Here is a 17,093-nt window from a genome sequence, read left to right on the forward strand (position 1 = left end):
TCTCCTTTGCTTTTCGCTTCTCTTCTTTTCACAGCTATTTGTAAGGCCTCCTCAGACAGCCATTTTGCTTTTTTGCATTTCTTTTCCATGGGGATGGTCTTGGTCCCTGTCTCCTGTACAATGTCACGAACCTCTGTCCAGAGTTCATCAGGCACTCTATCTATCAGATCTAGTCCCTTACTTCCACTGTATAATCATAAGGGATTTGATTGAGGTCATATCTGAATGGTCTAGTGGTTTTCCCTACTTTCTTCAATTTAAGTCTGAATTTGGCAATAAGGAGTTCATGATCTGAGCCACAGTCAGCTCCTGGTCTTGTTTTTGCTAACTGTATAGAGCTTCTCCATCTTTGGTTGCAAAGAATATAATCAATCTGATTTCGGTGTTGACCATCTCGTGATGTCCATGTGTAGAGTCTTCTCTTGTGTTGTTGGAAGAGGGTGTTTGCTATGACCAGGCCTTGGAGCATGGAATGAAGCAGGGCAAAGGCTAATAGAGTTTTGCCAAGAGAAGCAGAAAGACTTCAGGTGCCCGTAATTATCTGCAGGGCGCAGCTGGAGTTCAGGTTTGTGCATGTAAGCTTGGGAGGCTCATCTTTGTTTTATTTTTTAACCTTTTTTTGGACCCTCCAGTGAAAAGCTTATTCCAGGATCACTGACGTCCCTTGGAGAGTTGAGACGTTCTATCTCTGGGCCTCCACGGAGCTCATACGGAGGGATCGGGGTCTCCAGGTGTCTTGGCCCTGCGCATCTTCCTTCTTCCCAAAGCTACATCCCTGAAGCTGCACCCACACGGCTTGAAGATGTGGAATCCCACTGCCCAGTGCACCTCGCGATGGCCCTGGGCCCCCAGGAGGCTCCGACAGAACACACCCTCTCGGCAGCATTAAGGCCAGGCTCTACAGTGCAGTACGGCCTGGGTTCTGTCCCAGGTCTCACGTGAAGGCGGGCAGGGAGGAGAGTGACCATGGCCATTTCCCCCAGGGCAAGTCTGGAGGCTCAGGGGTGCACCTGCTCCCGCGGCCCCCAAGGTGGGAGACCCCGTGTGATGGTAGAGAGGCTGTTCCAGGAGATGGGCCGTCCCTTGTGTACTGGTTTATCTGGAAAAACCAAACACTGTGCTACCATGCTCTCTCCTGGAGACAAGGCGGCCACGTAGCAGCTTCCCTTATGGAAAAAAGTACAAAACAGGCTGGTTTCAGTTTTCTCTTCAAGGAAACACAACAAAGCAGGAACCTCAGCATTGCCGGATGATTTGAAAGACAGAGCTGAGTCATCGAAAGAGGCTGTGTCCCAAACACCTCATGTAAGAAGGCCCCTATTTTGAGTTTAAGGAGGACACTGCCCCTGAAAGGCCTCGTGTCCGGTTACTGATGAGAAACGAGAGGGCCTGGGCTGCATCCCGGTGACACCCACAAACAAGGAGGTATCAGGAGAGGACGGCGCAGCCACCTGCCTGGCCAGCACCCAGAGAACTCCCTGGAGAAGGAAAGTACTTTCTGTTTGTTTTTCCTGAAAACATGAAAAGCCCGAGTCCTCATCCCTGCAGCTGCCCTCAAAAGCACGTGTGAGCCCTGAGACTCTGATCCAGTGTCACTTTGCATTTTGTAGGCTTTTATCTTGATTTATTATTCATGGTTGGATGGCTTCACCGACTCAATGGACCTGTTTGAGCAAGCTCCGGGAGATGGTGAAGGACAGGGAAGCCTGTTGTGCTGCGGTCCGTGGGGTCACAGAGAGTCAAGACAAGACTGAATGACTGAACAATAATTACTCGTGTGACTAAAAAGCCCGAGAACAGCGTTCACATCTCTGTTCAGCCTGCCTGCGAGAAATAACAGTTGATGTGAATATCCTAATTGGAGAGTTAATTGGTGCTTCTCTTCATGAATCCTATCCGCCAGCACCAAGGAGCAGAATAGTTAGTTCATGGGTCAGCCAGAAGCATCCACTGCACCGAAATGGTGACTAGAAATTAATCTACAAAGTGAACGCTGAGAAGTACACCCAGGATTGACAGGGGAGCAGAGAACCTTAGAAACAGGGCTGTCTGTATCAGGTGGCCTTTCTTGAGAAATCACTACTATTATTTTATCTAAAGGAGACGGAAAACAGAAAAGAACTTTCATCTGGACTGTGGTAAGACATACAGTCAGATTCGCCTCACCGGGTCCTCAGTTTGTTTAGGTAGTCTGATGATGGTTGTATGATCCAAGCTGGTGCAGTGTTCTAATATTTATTTATTTTGAAATAATCATAACTTCAGACTTACAGAAGAGCTGCAGAGATTGCTGAGTCCCCTTTCCCTAGACCCCCAAGCGCACTCCCCCGTGTCTGTCTTCCTCTACGTCTCTGTGATGGCAGGGAGCTGAGCACGCACATACATGTATTTTCTTTTCTGAGTCACTTGAGAGAAAGCCACAGGCTCACATCTACATTATTCCATGTGTCTTTCCTAGAACTAAGGGCTTCTCAGACTTCACCGGTGGCACAGACGATAAGAATCCGCCTGCAGTGCAGGAGAACCAGGTTCAATTCCTGGGTTGGGAAGATCCCCTGAAGGAGGGCATCGCAACCCACTCCAGTGTTCTTGCCTGGAGAATCCCATGGACAGAGGAGCTTGGTGGGCCACAGTCCATGCGGGTTGCAAAGAGTCGGACACGCCTGAGTGACTACACTTTCACTTTCAAGGGCATCTCACAGTGCTTAGTCCTTTGCTCTAATAAGGTGCTTACACGGAGCAGCAACCGCCCTCCAGGTAGAAGGAGGAGGAGGACTAGAGAGGTTGAATCAGTGCTCGGTGCCAAGAGAGCCTTGGGCCGCGTCTCATCAGCCCTGCCCAGTGGCAGGTCGTTCCTTCTCGCGGCCTTTCCGTGGACCCAGCTGCAATGATGCTAATTAAAATCAAGATGCTCAAGGCTCTGGGAGTGTCGCCGACAGCATAGGGACACTAACCAGCGTTGGGGGACTGGAATCTTCCATAGGTGATGTGCTGATGTTGATTTAAGCCTGGAACCCACCCAGAATGGCATCTTCTCCTTGGTTAATTGGAGGCAAGAAGTCTTTCTATTCCTTGGTAATTATGCTCCCAAACGCTGTTCTGCTCACAAGAGAAATGTGAAGAAGTGAGGCTTTTAAAATAATTATCGACATGAATCAGCAGCTCTCTTGCAAGGCCCAGGGAGCTGTCGGGCGGGATGGGGAGATGGAGGCAATGGGGAGAGTGCAGACCCGCAGTCACTGGCCATGGAGTGACCCGTCCGTGGTCTGGAGGAAGGTCCCCACGATGCTGCTCAGGACAACAGCCCTCCTTGGAGAAGCAGCCTCGAATGCTGTAAAGAAAGACCAGGAGGCATGTGTGTTTTTATGCCAGAGAATACAGGCCATGATAAGTTGGAACCTCTGCCCTCAGACACACAGGCCCTCACACTGCAGGAACCCACCCCTTCAATGTGTCTGTTTACCGGCAGTGTTCAAGTGTTAGTTGCTTCGTCATGTCCAACTCTTTGCAACCTCATGGAATGTAGCCCGCGAGGCTCCTCTGTCCATGGGATTCTCCAGGTAAGAAAACTGGAGTGGGTTGCCATTTCCTTCTCCAGGGGATCTTCCTGACCCAGGGACTGAACCCGTGTCTCCTACATTGCAGGCAGATTCTTTACCATCTGACCCACCAGGGAAGCCCCGTTTATGGGCAAAGTCACCCATAAATCAGCCACCTCCTGACCAGGAGTGGCCTTCCCTGCTCTGTGGGCAGGTGAGAGGAGTTATGTTTAATTTTGTCAGGGACTCAGGGCCCATCTCCAGGGAACACTGGCAGGGGGTGAAAGAGACCCCAGTCCATTTTTTGGAATCGTCATGAAAATACACACTCTGTGGGGAGAGAGGCAGTCAAGCCACAGGGTAAGGTGAACGGTCAAGACCACCCTTCCCACGGACCACGCCCGCTGCTCACTCGCTTCTCTAAGCTTCCAGAAGGCTGCGTGTGTGTGTGAGCCTTCACACGGAGGCCCACCGCAGGGGCGCCCCATGAGGCTCGCGTGACCCTGTGGCTCCTCTGCACAGGCACCGACTGTCTTCCAAACCCTCCTCTGTCCGATCTCCCCTACAGACTTTCTACACCAAAATGCACTGGCTTCAGTGGGCATCCAGGCCTTCGGTGAGCACCTCTTGGAACCTTGGGTGATGCGATGAACAAACTAACCGCACTGCCTAATCCTGGCGTGTGCTTCCGCTTGCCTGGGCCGTGCACGGAGCCCCCGCCCTCCGCATGCTGGTCTGAGGAAGCAGATGCCCCAGCATCCCAGCCCCTTGCCAGATGGTTCTCTGGTATGGATGGGACCTCCCAGGAGGCACCCACTCGTTTCTTCCGCCAGTTCCTTAACTAAATGGAGAGTCAGGGAGCTGAGCCCCACTGCGGGCGATGTGCCCCCGCCCCCTCTGCTGGGACCACCGTGCAGCTCGGCTCCCCAGGCCAGGACGTGGGATGCGGGCACAGCCCCCCGAGACGACGCTGCCACGTCTGGTCCGCGGCAGATGGCCCGGTCCGCAGGGAGCGTCCTTCCCTCGCTGTGCTGTCCACCTTTCCTCCAGCTTCGTTGCACGCGCTTCCCGCTGTGCCGAGTCGGGTTTGGTGTTCTGCTCTGTAACCAGCGTTGGAGGTACTCACACTCACCCTAACTCCCATGCCGGCGCCCGTGGGTCTAAGCTCTCTGTCACCAGGACACTCAGGTGTGAAGGGCAGGCTTGAGACCAGCGTGTGTGCTGTGCGTTGTCACTGGCCCCTCGCAGGCCGGGGTCCCAGCTGCGTGTCCGAGGAGCAGGCGCCGTCTCTCCCCCACGGCCCTGCGCACAGATGCAGAGGCTGTCAGCTCCGTGGGCTCCAGGAAGGGAGCGTGAGTCCCAGGCCCCTGCGACCCCCTCCGACGTTGCTGCACTCCTGCCAGCCTGACCGCCCTGATTCATTTCACTTGTCAATGATTTTACCAAATGGACAGGAGAGTCCAGAGAACCAGGCGGGCAGTTCGATCCAGAGCGGGGGTTGGGGTGAAGGACACAGGAACGTCCAGTGAACTAAGTGGGCAGTGCTCCATCCAGAGCGGGCGGGAGGCAGAATATTAATAGTTCATTCATCCTTCACGAGTTAACTGCCTGCTTGGTCCTGGCTGGGTGCCCGCATGCGTGGGGCGTCTTGGGTCTGCATCAGACCTGATCTCCGGCTCAGGGTCCCCCAGCTGCTCCTCTGAGCAGCTGCGGGAAGCGGGTGTTCGCTCCCCATCTTCTCGGGGGGGTGGTGGGTGTACTGCCCAAAGCCGCCACTGGGCGCTTCACCCCTGAACCCCCACCTTCCCGGGGTGTCAGACACACTGCTGCAGACACAGAGGCAGTCTGGTCTCGGGACTGCCCAGAGGGCCGTCCAGCACACAAGCCAGGCTGGGGCCACCTCCTGACTGCTGCACCCACACAGCATCTTTGTCCCAACCAGTCGTGGGGGCCCCAGAGTATCTGGAGGTTGGTTGCTGTTGGTTGGTTTTCCTGATGAATCAAGTGTGGTGCCTGATTGAGTCTCGGGAAGAAAATTCCCATCCTTTCTTCCTTAAAGAGCCTGGACTCTGAATGGTCTGGCATGGGCCCTGCATGTGGGGGTCGGCGTCTGCTGGCCTTCACTCCGAAGGCGCTCTGCACTCCCTGGGAATGTGGAGTGTGGGATGTCCCCACAACCCAGCTGTGCCCTGTGAGAGGTACGGGAGCTCCGCGGACTCAGGACCGCTTCGTGCCACCCTGCGGTCCCCACTGGAGGAGGAGGAGATGGTCACTCCCGTCACCAGGGCACCCTCAGCACTCTGCCTTAGAGTCGCCCTGAGATCCCAGACCCCAACCTGCTGCCCCTCTGGTAACTGGAATGTGAGCAGGACACCCCTGCCTCTTATTTGGGGGTCAGGCTCCCAAGCAGTGCTGCCTATGCTGCTGTGTTTCTCAGACCCCCTCCGGCAGCTCTGCCTCTGGGGACACCAGCACGCACGCCCTCCGACCGGAACCGCAGGCAGTGAGCTCCATGGCCGCCTGTCTGATGGTTGGCAGAAGTACCCCCATCCCCTGAGCCCGGGAAGGACCAGGCCAGTCTTGCCTCCATGCTGATCCCTTCCTGGCTGAAGATGAATTTAGGGGCTGAAGTTTTCAGAACCTCCCAGATGGAAGACACGAACAACACAACTTGTACTTTGTTACAAATACAGCTGCAAAGACCCAAACGTGGGACAGGCCCCCAGCCTCTCAGGTCAGGGGCGACTGTGCGCGTTCCCCCACGTCCCGGCCTGCCAGCTGGCAGAGCGACCCGTGGCCCTGAGCGTGCGATGCGCGTCCTCCTGGCTCCGAAGGGCGAAGGGCGGGCGGAGTGTGGGCGGAACACAGGCGACCCGGGCCTTCGCCGAGCCGGGCCGTCTCCTGGCAACTGTTGGCCGATTCACCGGCGAGTGGCCTCGCGAGCGATCGCGGCGCCCGGCTCAGGCTCTCCAGTCGCGCGGCCGCAAACCCTCCAGGGCTCTTCCCGCCTGACCGGCCTGAGGCCTCGGCCCGCCCCGCGGAGAGCTGCCCCCGGGGTCGGTGGCGGAACCCCTACCGACCTCTCCTTTCTCTTCCCTCCGCAGTGCGGCAAAGGAGCAGAGAACTTCGACAAGTTCTTCACGCGGGGGCAGCCCGTCCTGACGCCGCCGGACCAGCTGGTCATCGCTAACATCGACCAGTCTGATTTCGAAGGCTTCTCGTACGTCAACCCGCAGTTCGTGCACCCCATCCTGCAGAGCGCGGTGTGAGCCTCCGCGCCCCCGCCGGGGGACGCGGCCCACCCTAGAGTTTGAGGCCTCGGCCCCCGCTGTCCCGGCGAGGCCTGAGAACTGTAGGGTGGCTGTCCCCGCGCGCCCGGCTGCAGCATCTCAGCGGGGTTAGGGCCGTCATCCACTTTACACAGAGGTGACATCTGGCGGGGGGTGACCCTTCCTGGAACGCAAACAGACTCTGGCCCCGTTTTTGTTTTTGTTTTTTTTGGTACAGTTTGATGTGTTTCCCAAACCCTCTGTTGATTTTCACCATCCGGATTTCCCGATCAGAGATGTTCAAATGAACCCACACAGCCTAGGGGGCCGGAAAAAAGAATGGGGGTCCCAGAGCACCAGCGAGGCAGGATTCAGGGGTTGGGTGGTTTCAGAAAACCCGCCGCTTGCGTCCTCGGCCTCACGGACGCTGTCCCCGGAACCCAAGAGGCTGCGAGAAGTCTAGTGCCGTTTGCAAGCTCCCTGCTCCCAGGTGCTGATGGTTGTATCCCGCTCATGGTTCCAGGACCGTGGTCACTGGTTTAGAAAAAGGGGAAGAGAACCCCAGATGGGTGTTGGGGGCGTCTGTCATCTTGTACCCGACTTGGCTGATAACTGTCTTGCTACTTGCATTTCTTTTTAAGAGGCCAAATCTAAGGAATCCGCTAAATGAGCACAAGAAATCAGATCAAGGACAGACCTGTGTGTGTGTCTGTGTGCGTGCGTGTGTGTGTGAGAGACACTCATAATCTCCGGGAGATGACTCTGGATCCAGGGTGCCATCAGCCATCATGCCACTACGCACAGTGTCGTTCGCCAAGCCCGTCCACACACTGCTGTTTCACTGCCTGCTGCCTGGGACGTGGAAGTGTGCACCTCACCCCTTTTGTACTTATTTATTGAACGGGTTGCGGTGTCCATGAGAGTACGATGTACAGTCAGCTCACCCAGTGTGGCTCCAGCCGCAGCCCTAGGACCCAGTCCCCCATCCCCATCTCTGACAGGAACAGCAGTACAGTGTCGGTCCCCCGGTGTGTCGTATCAAATGACACGCCTGGCACTGTAGAGTCAGGAAACCTGGATGCATATCAGTTCAAAGCAGCTTTATTGCTGGAAGGATTTTAATACGTTTTGCAAATGCATCATGCAATGAACTTTGCATGTTTATAAAAAACCTTAATAACAAGTGAATCTATATTATTGATATAATCGTATCAAGTATAAAGAGAGTATTATAATAATTTTATAAGACACAACTGTGCTATATTTGTGAAGGCTCTTGTTTCTAACTTGCTTTTATGATTAAGTTTTAGCTTCCTTCCCCCTGCAAAGCTTCCTCTTCCGCACCCCCGCTCTGTGTGTACCCTGCCTTGGCACTAGAGCGGCTTTATTAATTTTTTATTGCAGTAGATCTAATTTTGAAAGTGAATGGCTACTTTACATGATCAATAAGGCATATATATGTATAAATATTTAATTCTACCTGCAAACAGAAGTTTTGTCTGGGAGATAATGTTAAGGTGAGGACCCCCCCCCCGCCCTTGGCCTCCGAGCACCATCTGTGCCCTGGTCCTGTGTCACTCTTCCTGGGGCTGCGGGGACCGTCTGACCCCAGGGGACCCAGGCCACGGGTGCTGCTGTGGTGTCGTCATGGCCCCAGGCCTGACTTGGTTCACCCATTCTGTTCCCTCCTGCAGCCTTGCTGCTGCTAGTGACGCCCCGCCTGGGTGCATGGACTCCCAGGGAGCATGCCAGCCCTGGCACAACCCGCCGTCCACTCCGCAGCTCTGCCGCGGGGCACGGCCAGGCCCGAGCGGTCCGCAGACGCTATCAGGAGGCCAGGCACTCTCTCCGAGTCTTGGGAGGAGCACGCCTGTGAGACAGCATCACAAGGAGGGTCTGGGGGGAGCAGGCCGCCAGCAGCAGGAAGAGCCTTTCGATGGACATGGTTGTTAGTCCCTACAGGGTGTTCTGTTCCCCGTTGTTCCCCAAAGTGTCTCCCAGTGAAGCGTCTTCTCATTTTTACGCTCTGGCTCTTCCTGATACTCAGCATAAGCTGAGACCCCTGAGGGGCCTTCAGAGACGGGAGGCCTCACCCGTCCTGAGAACTTGTGATTGGAGGAAGCAGTGGGGTAGGAAAGAGGTTAGACCAGCAAAGAGTAGCTTCTTCGGCCACCGTTGCTGGGCTGTGGGCCCTCCCAGGGGTCTGTGCGAGTCTGCCCTGTCCTCCCCCACACCTCGTTTGGTCTGATGGAAAGGGACCCAGGTATAGAGAGAACCCAAGAAACAGGGCCGGTCACCCAGCCCTGGAGTAGAGCGACCCCAGGACGGGTCCCCAGGCAGGCGCTCGGCGAGGGGAGGGCAGTCCAGGGTGGCGCTCTGGGGCTCGGACCGCGTGCTCCCCAGCAGGTGCTGAGCCGGGGAAGTCGCTCTGTCCCTCTCGCAGCTGACAGGCTTCCGAGTTGTTCCTCTATCTCCGGAACCTTGCCCCGCATCCCAGCTGGGCTCAGCCTTTCTGAACGTGTGGAAACCCCCATGTGGGGCCAGCACTGCATGAGTAGCTACAGGCTTGAGGACAGATTGGGGGAAACTGGGAAAGATCACATCACTGGAGGGTCACCATGGTGGGGCGTGTCCGTGTGTTTCTGTGTCCTGAATTTAGATCAACGCTGATGCTTTTTAAGAATCTGAGCATCCCACTATAGTTCTGTTGAAAGCACACGCCATGTAGGTGACGGTTAGCAGAGTGGATTGAACCAAAGTTCTGTGGATTCACCCCCGTTCGTGGGGGTCCCATAAAATAAAGGCCAAGGAGGAGGCCTTGAGGGGTCAGGCCCCCGAGAGACCCGGGAAGGACTGGGTCTGTGGGCCCAGCAGCAGCAGGACCCCGGGGAATCCAGACGAGCTGGGTGCCGCCAGACCCCGTGGCTCCAGAGGCCGTTCAGAACGTCCAGTCCCCTTCCCGCCGGAGGCGCCGCTTGGCAGGACGGCCCTGCGAGTTAGCGGGCCTGGCGAGGGGCGGCCCCTCGGCGTCTCGTTCCAACCCGCAGGGGCCTGGTCTGGGGAAGCACCTGGACTGCGCAGAGGTTCCGGGAGGCCGCGGGAGCCCCGGCCCGGCGGCAGCGCTTGTCGTCGCGTCTGCTCTGCCGCCCCCGTGGCTGAGCTCATGGTCCTGCAGGGTCATTGCCTGCTGTGTCCTCGGAGGTGCGTTAGGCTTTCTTATCAGGAATTTGGGAGAAAATCAGGGGGTGAAGAGGTCTGAGAAGGTCGGATGGAAGACCGCGAGGACCCAGGTGGATGCGATTCGCGCAGGCGGATGAGCACGGTCTGCGCGGCGGTGCTCGGCAGGACGGAGGGGTCGGGCCGCCCTGCTGCGCCCTGAGCCGGGAGAGGTCGTGGGAGGGGGCCAAGAGGCCCAGGCCAGGGTGGGCTCGGGTGCAGGACTGCCGGGCTCCCGCAGCAGGAGGAAGCCGGGAGGGGTGAGGGCCCCTGGGAGGGCGTAGCTGTTCCCAGAGGCTCGACAGCAAGTTTGCTGCTCCTGCCCCGAGGACGTCCCCGAAGGCCAAGGGCCCCGGCCCCTGAGCGCCCCGCCCGGTGAAGGGGCTCCCAGCTCTGGGTGGGACCCGACTGTCCTGCAGGTGGGCGGACACCCACTTTCCCGGTGGCTTCCTGCAGGCCGGGGCGGGCGTGTGCAGACAGGGCAAAATCGCTGGACTCCGCAGGCACCCTCCATGCCGAGGGCACCGAGCAGAAGTCTGAGTGTGTGGCTGGGGGTGTTTTCTCAGAGCTGCAGAAAGGCAGAGTGCGAGTCGTGCGGTTTTAAAGCCCCAGAACGGAAGCACCCTGTGGCAGGCACCTTCTCACTGCCATCTTGTGCAGTCACCTCTTTCTCCTGCGCCTGGCCCACCGTCTCCTGCTTCTCGAAGTCCAACATGCACAGCCGTGTCTGTTCCCCTACCAGGCGCCCGAGACATCCTCATGGCCCTGGCAGCAGGCAGGGAACTGGAAGTGACTCCCTGGAACAGGGGAGAAAGGGCCCCCTGGCTGGTAGTCACCACACTGGAATCTAACAGGGAGTGCTGGGAGATGTCTTTTAAAATCTTTTCCTTGAGTTACTTGGGTTATACTTTATGAAATATAGTGACTGTCAACGTTCCTATCGTTTCCCGTTTGGGCGGAGGCAGCCATCTAGCAATGCTGTGTCTGCTGTTAGAAAAGTCACCTGAGTCACATGTTGGGGAAGACAGCCATGGAGAAACAGTGCGGCCACAATTCTGTTAATCCTGTAATGTCGGGGGCCCTCAGGAGGGTTAAAAACTGAGATTAGGACCCCAGTGCCTCTAATCTGTGTGATCAGCTGATAGTTAATAATTGTGTGTGTCCAACTCAGTCATCAAACAGCCTTATGATAACCCGCACTATGGCCCACAGGCTCCAAAGACTTTTTGAAACCTTATGGAAAAAATTAATTTGTTAATTCCAACAGAACATCTGAATATACTGGGCTATTTGTACTTTTTTATAGAGAACTTTAATAACTGAATTCTTCCTTTAAAATGAGTTTTTAAAATAAAACTCATTTTATTTTAAAATGAGTTCATAAGATTTCATAAGATTCCAATGATTTCATAAGATTCCAATCACTAGGAGCCTATAGGAGGACTCAGCTGGGGTGGGTTACCTGGAGCACCCCGGACCTGCACTCCCACTGCAGGTGGCCCCCTCACAGTGACTGGAAGTCCAGATGGGACATGTTGGAAGAATGACGTCCTTGATGTTTTTAATAGACGGTGGGGACCACTGTCTAAAATCTGAAAACTCTGGACCACAAGAAAGAAGCTTTCCTGTTCTCTGTACAGATATAGCTCCAGGGTTGGGGGGGGGGGGGTCCCTGGGGCCCCTCTTCTTGCTCCTCAAGGCTCTGCAGCCACCTTTTGGCCTGGGAGGGGGGTGTTTCCTCCGCACTTTTCCATCCCCAGGATCCCCAGGTCTCACTTACTTGGGAAAAGTTCCGTGATGCACTGTAAGAACTTGTGCAGTTCTTGGGGTCTCCCCAAGAAGGCAGCGCAGAACTGCTCCAACGTCCAGAGAAACGCGGCAAACGTGCCCATCAGTGTCACCTCGCCTGTGAGCAGACAGGAACCCTGTCTGCTCAGAAAAACCCCTGTTTGTCAGAAAACAGTACCAAGTCTACTTTCTAAGAACCTTTTTTTCTAAAATAAGACAAAAGGTGGCATCGCGTTTTCTGATTAAACAACTGTGTCCTTGTGTCCTCGGCTCAACTCCAGGAGTTGTTATTCCTGTGACTGGTGGTGGACTTTTGTTGATAGTCTCCCTGGAAAAATGTGATTCTTGTCTTGAGGGGACTATTCAAAATCATCCATGAAGGCTGTGATTCTTCTGAGTCTAAAATTTCACCTCGTATCTCCCCTGTTAGAGTCTTTCAGGATATCTTTTATAGATGATCAGAAACGTTTGAAATCATTGCATTTGCTCTGTTGTGGGGGGGGGGGGTTGAAGGACACGCCAGGTTTAAATCATTAATTGACAACTATCCTGTGTCAATCAGACCCCAAATCTGTGTGGAGGAGGCAGGGTTGGCGGGTGCGGTTTCCCTTCTGTATAAGCACCTACTGATGACGTGTGGAGGCCGTTCAGCTTCCTGGTCACGTGTGGCTTATCGTGGGCGAGACGGGTGTGCAAACTGCCGCGCTGCTCTAACACCGTCCCCTCTGATCTCTGTTTGCATGATACGCTCTGTTAGACACGTTAACTGTAGTTTGGAGGCCGTGTGTCCGAATAAAGACGATAACCATCTCTTTGTGTCCTTGGTCTCGTATGCAGCCTCAGCGGCGGCGCAGGCGTTCTTCCTTATGGTCACGGGGCGACCCCAAGGCCAGAGCGCGGGGTGACCCCAAGGCCAGACCACAGGTGACCCCAAGGCCAGAGCGCAGGGTGACCCCAAGGCCAGACCACAGGCGACCCCAAGGCCAGACCACAGGCAACCCCAAGGCCAGAGCGCGGGGTGACCCCAAGGCCAGACCACAGGCGACCCCAAGGCCAGAGCGCGGGGTGACCCCAAGGCCAGACCACAGGCGACCCCAAGGCCAGAGCGCAGGGTGACCCCAAGGCCAGACCACAGGCGATCCCAAGGCCAGACCACAGGCGACCCCAAGGCCAGAGCGCGGGGTGACCCCAAGGCCAGACCACAGGCGACCCCAAGGCCAGACCACAGGTGACCCCAAGGCCAGAGCGCGGGGTGACCCCAAGGCCAGACCACAGGCGACCCCAAGGCCAGACCACAGGCAACCCCAAGGCCAGAGCGCGGGGTGACCCCAAGGCCAGAGCGTGGGGTGACCCCAAGGCCAGACCACAGGCGACCCCAAGGCCAGAGCGCGGGGTGACCCCAAGGCCAGACCACAGGCGACCCCAAGGCCAGAGCGCAGAGTGACCCCAAGGCCAGACCACAGGCGACCCCAAGGCCAGAGCGCAGGGCGACCCGAAGGCCAGACCACAGGCGACCCCAAGGCCAGACTACAGGCGACCCCAAGGCCAGAGCGCAGGGTGACCCCAAGGCCAGAGCGCAGGGCGACCCCAAGGCCAGACCACAGGCGACCCTAAGGCCAGACGGTTCACCATCATTAACTTCGAGATGGAAGCCCCGCTGCCCTGGAAGCCTGTCCCCCTGCCCCCCACACCCGGTGCCCACGACCTACGACCTCCCTGACACAGGTCGGCCTCTGGCGGGCCAGCACACATCACCCGGTCAGCTCGGCAGGTCGTCCCGCTCGAGGGGCACCTGTGGTCCCCGCCCCCCACTCCTGCCCCTCCTGGGCACGGGCAGGTTCCGTGCCGCCTGTGGCCTGCCTCCAGCCCTGTCTGCCTGCGTCCAGCTTGTCAGCAAGTCCTGCTGGGCCCGCTGCAACTCCCCACGGTGGCGACTTTGTCCCCAGCGGGCCTTGGGCAATGTCTTGAGACAGTTGTGGTCGTCGTGTCTGGAGACAAGTGCACGGGCGTCCAGTAGGCAGGGGCCAAAGACCAGAGACACTGTCAACACCCTGCAACCCGCAGGGCACCCATAGCGAGGGCAAACCCAGCCCAGATGGCAGCGCTGCCAATGCTGAGAGCCTTGTTCTGGGAAAGCTCTCAGGCTGGCTGCTGGGACCCACGTCCATGGGTCTCCCTGCCTGGGTCCCTGAGGCCACCCTTGCCACCCCCACGGCCCTCTGCCAGAAGCCGGCATGACCCTTAAATAAAGGGTCCCTTCCCTGTGTAAAGCCCTCCAGCAGCATGACCCTTAAATAAACCAAACGTCCCCAGTGCCCACCAGCCTTACCCAGCCTGGCTTGTGACAGCAGGTTCCACAGGTAGGAGGGGGCTCAGACGGTGCTGACTTGATCTGTGTGTGTGCGCGTGTATGTGTGCCCTTTCCCATCAGAATGCAAGCTCTACCAGAAAACCAAGCATGTCCACCCCATTCCCTGCTGGACCCCAGCACCTAGAAGAGTGCTTGGCAGCACTGGGCAGCAGCTCCTGTCTGTGGGATGAATGAATCAGGGAATGGGTCCCAAGACTGCCCGGAGCCCGGCCGGTTGTGACCCGAAGCGTCACTGCATCACAGCCACACTCCCGAGGTGTCTGCAAGCTGATGGTGGTGACACAATGTGCACACAGGAGTGAGTTCAGCCCCGGCCTCAAGCCCTTCACGAGCCTCTGCTGCGGGAACCCCAGCTGTCCGTCTCGCCGGCAGCCCAGCACCGGGGGAAGTGGCTGCCGCGGGGACAGCTGGGTGACGGCTGACGCCCCGGGGTTTGCTCCTCCGGCCTGTCGTGTGCTCTGGAGTAAAATCGTGCAGCAGCTGAACCGCTGACGCCCACGGGCAAAGGTGGAGCCCGCGGCGCGGGAGGGCGCGGCTGTGCCTGAGGGGCGTATGCGAGCCGCACTGCGGCTCTGAGAAGGCAGGGCCCCTGTCTCCTCCAGCAGGTTTTTATAAAAAGCTGTGGCTCAGCTGGTAAAGAATCCACCTGCAATGCAGGAGACCTGGGTTCGATCCCTGAGCTGGGAAGATCCCCTGGAGAAGGGAAAGGCTACCCTCTTCAGTATTCTGGCCCAGAGAATTCCATGGACTGTATAGTCCATGGGGTCGCAAAGAGTCGGACACAACTGAGTGACTTTCACTTTCACAATTCAATAAATAACGTTGCAGAAAGACCCATTCTAGGCAGGAGAGGGGAGCGTACGATATGCTTCAGAAAAAGAGAAGAGTCAGTGTGGGCTCAGCAGACGCGGGGGAGATGGTAAAAGATAAGGAAAGGTGGGCGCAGATGATAAACCCGCACACAAGCACACGTGTGCACACACAGTACCTAAAGCATGTCAGGCACCTTTCTGGTTTCTTCAAGTGCATTTTTAAAGCCCACGGTGACTCCCTGAGGTGGGTCCTATTTGCAATGCCCATTTTACAGAAGAGGAAAGTAAAGCCCAAGACGTTAACTAACAATCCCCAGGGGAGCAACACCAGACAAGCTGAACCAACTGGAAGAGCACAGATGTGAGCCATGCCAGGGGGACTTCTTGGAGGAAGGGGCAGGAGAAAAGGATGGATGGGAGGGGTCAAAACCCCACGGAAATCTTTAAACAGGGAGGAGGGACTGCCATGTGACCACCCCTTCAGTCCTCAGGGCGCTTCCCAGAATAGAGCTGGGGCTCCCGTCTCATGGACCGGAAGCTGAGGCCCAGCTTAATTAACTGCTTCCAGTCACACACTTCCTGACCTTGTAAGCTCAGGAGGCCAAAGAGACAGCCTGGCGGGGGTTGCGGGACCCTCCTGGGGGCCTCTCCCCTCATGGCTTCCCGCCAAAGCCCACCCCATCACCAAGGGAAAGCTTCCTTTTCTCAGCTGACCGATGCTTCTGAGACCAGAGGCCCTTCTGTAACTAGTTCTGGAAGGCTCTCTCCCATCTTCACCTGACTTTCTTTTCTTCCTCTCTGAGCTGTGTGGGTGTGGGTGGAGAGAGGACGGCAGCGCCCCGTCTCCCAGAGCCCCCACAGCAGCCCCGCACGCCGCTGGCTCTCACGGGGGCACCGGCCAGTCCGGTAGGCCGTGCAGGGGAGCGTCTGCTCTGGAGAAGACTCGCCCTCCTGCCTCTTGACGCTCGGCTCAGCTGCTCACCGTCGGGTCTCCATGAGCTCAGTCGCTCAGTCATGTCGGACTCTGCGACCCCGTGGACTGGAGCCCACCAGGCACCTCTGTCCCTGGAGTTTTCCAGTAAGAACACCAGAATGCGTTGTCACTTCTCCTCCAGGGGATCATCTTCCCGACCCAGGGATCAAATCTGTCTCTACCTGTGTCTCCTGCATGGGCAGATGGGCTCTTTACCACTGAGCCGTCCGGGCAGCCCAGCTCGGGTCTCCACAGAGCTGCTCAAATGTCTGACAGAGTGGCAGTGTTGACTCAAGACAGAACAAGGGAGAAGCGCTGCCTTGAAATTTATCTTGGGCGACACACAGTGTCACTTCCACCGTTTGCTATTTCTTGCTGCTGCTGCTGCTGCTAAGTCACTTCAGTCGTGTCCGACTCTGTGCGACCCCATAGACGGAAGCCCACCAGGCTCCCCCGTCCCTGGGATTCTCCAGGCAAGAACACTGGAGTGGGTTGCCATTTCCTTCTCCAATGTGTGAAAGTGAAAAGTGAAGTCGCTCAGTCGTGTCTGACCCTTAGCGACCCCACGGACTGCAGCCTACCTGGTTCCTCCATCCATGGGATTTTCTAGGCAAGAGTACTGGAGTGGCTTGCCATTGCTATTTCTTAGCAGCGAGTAACTAAGGCCAGCCCATACTCAAGGGGAGAGGAGCTAAGGGCCGCTCTGAGTCTGTGGACACATTTTATACACAGCACACGTGGGTGGGTGAGCCTTCCAGGGCCCTGACCACTGTTTGTAAAAGAAGCAAGAAACCACTCGAGTTGCATTTCCAACGGCAGGATGCTCATGTCCCAGGCATTTCAGGGAGTCAGCCTCGCCTCGTGACTCTTTCTTTTCTGTTTTTATCATAAAATACATGCTTGTTGTTGAAAACCTGGGAAATACAGAAAAACCAAGGTAAATAATAAAATTCACCCATCATCACACAACCTGGAGACGATCTCTGATCACCCTGCAGGTTATGTCCTTCGCTGTGTGTGTTGCCTTACACTGCGAGAAACCTAATAGCGTACCCTTCTGTATCCTGCTTCTCCATGTAATTTTACTGCATACATTTTCCTTCGCATCACTGAGAATTCTTTCTC

General features: G+C 56.6%; 1 protein-coding gene across 2 annotated transcripts in view; it reads left to right on the top strand.

The window, feature by feature from the left end:
- PRKCA (protein kinase C alpha) overlaps positions 1-12,622 on the top strand; it is a 316,402-nt gene extending 303,780 nt beyond the window's left edge. The window contains exons 17-18 of one of the 2 annotated variants that reach the window (XM_055408778.2): positions 4,108-4,155; positions 6,644-12,622. In XM_055408778.2, the coding sequence (XP_055264753.1) occupies positions 4,108-4,155; positions 6,644-6,808 (213 nt within the window). In that variant the 3' untranslated portion in view covers positions 6,809-12,622. The remainder of the gene's footprint in view (positions 1-4,107; positions 4,156-6,643) is intronic. The other variant, XM_055408779.2, reaches the window with a different exon arrangement.
- Positions 12,623-17,093: the final 4,471 nt, after the last annotated feature.

This window comes from Moschus berezovskii, chromosome 20, assembly GCF_049115385.1.
Source record: "Moschus berezovskii isolate FMDL1 chromosome 20, NW_MosBer_1.0, whole genome shotgun sequence".
Classification (NCBI taxonomy): Eukaryota; Metazoa; Chordata; class Mammalia; order Artiodactyla; family Moschidae; genus Moschus; species Moschus berezovskii.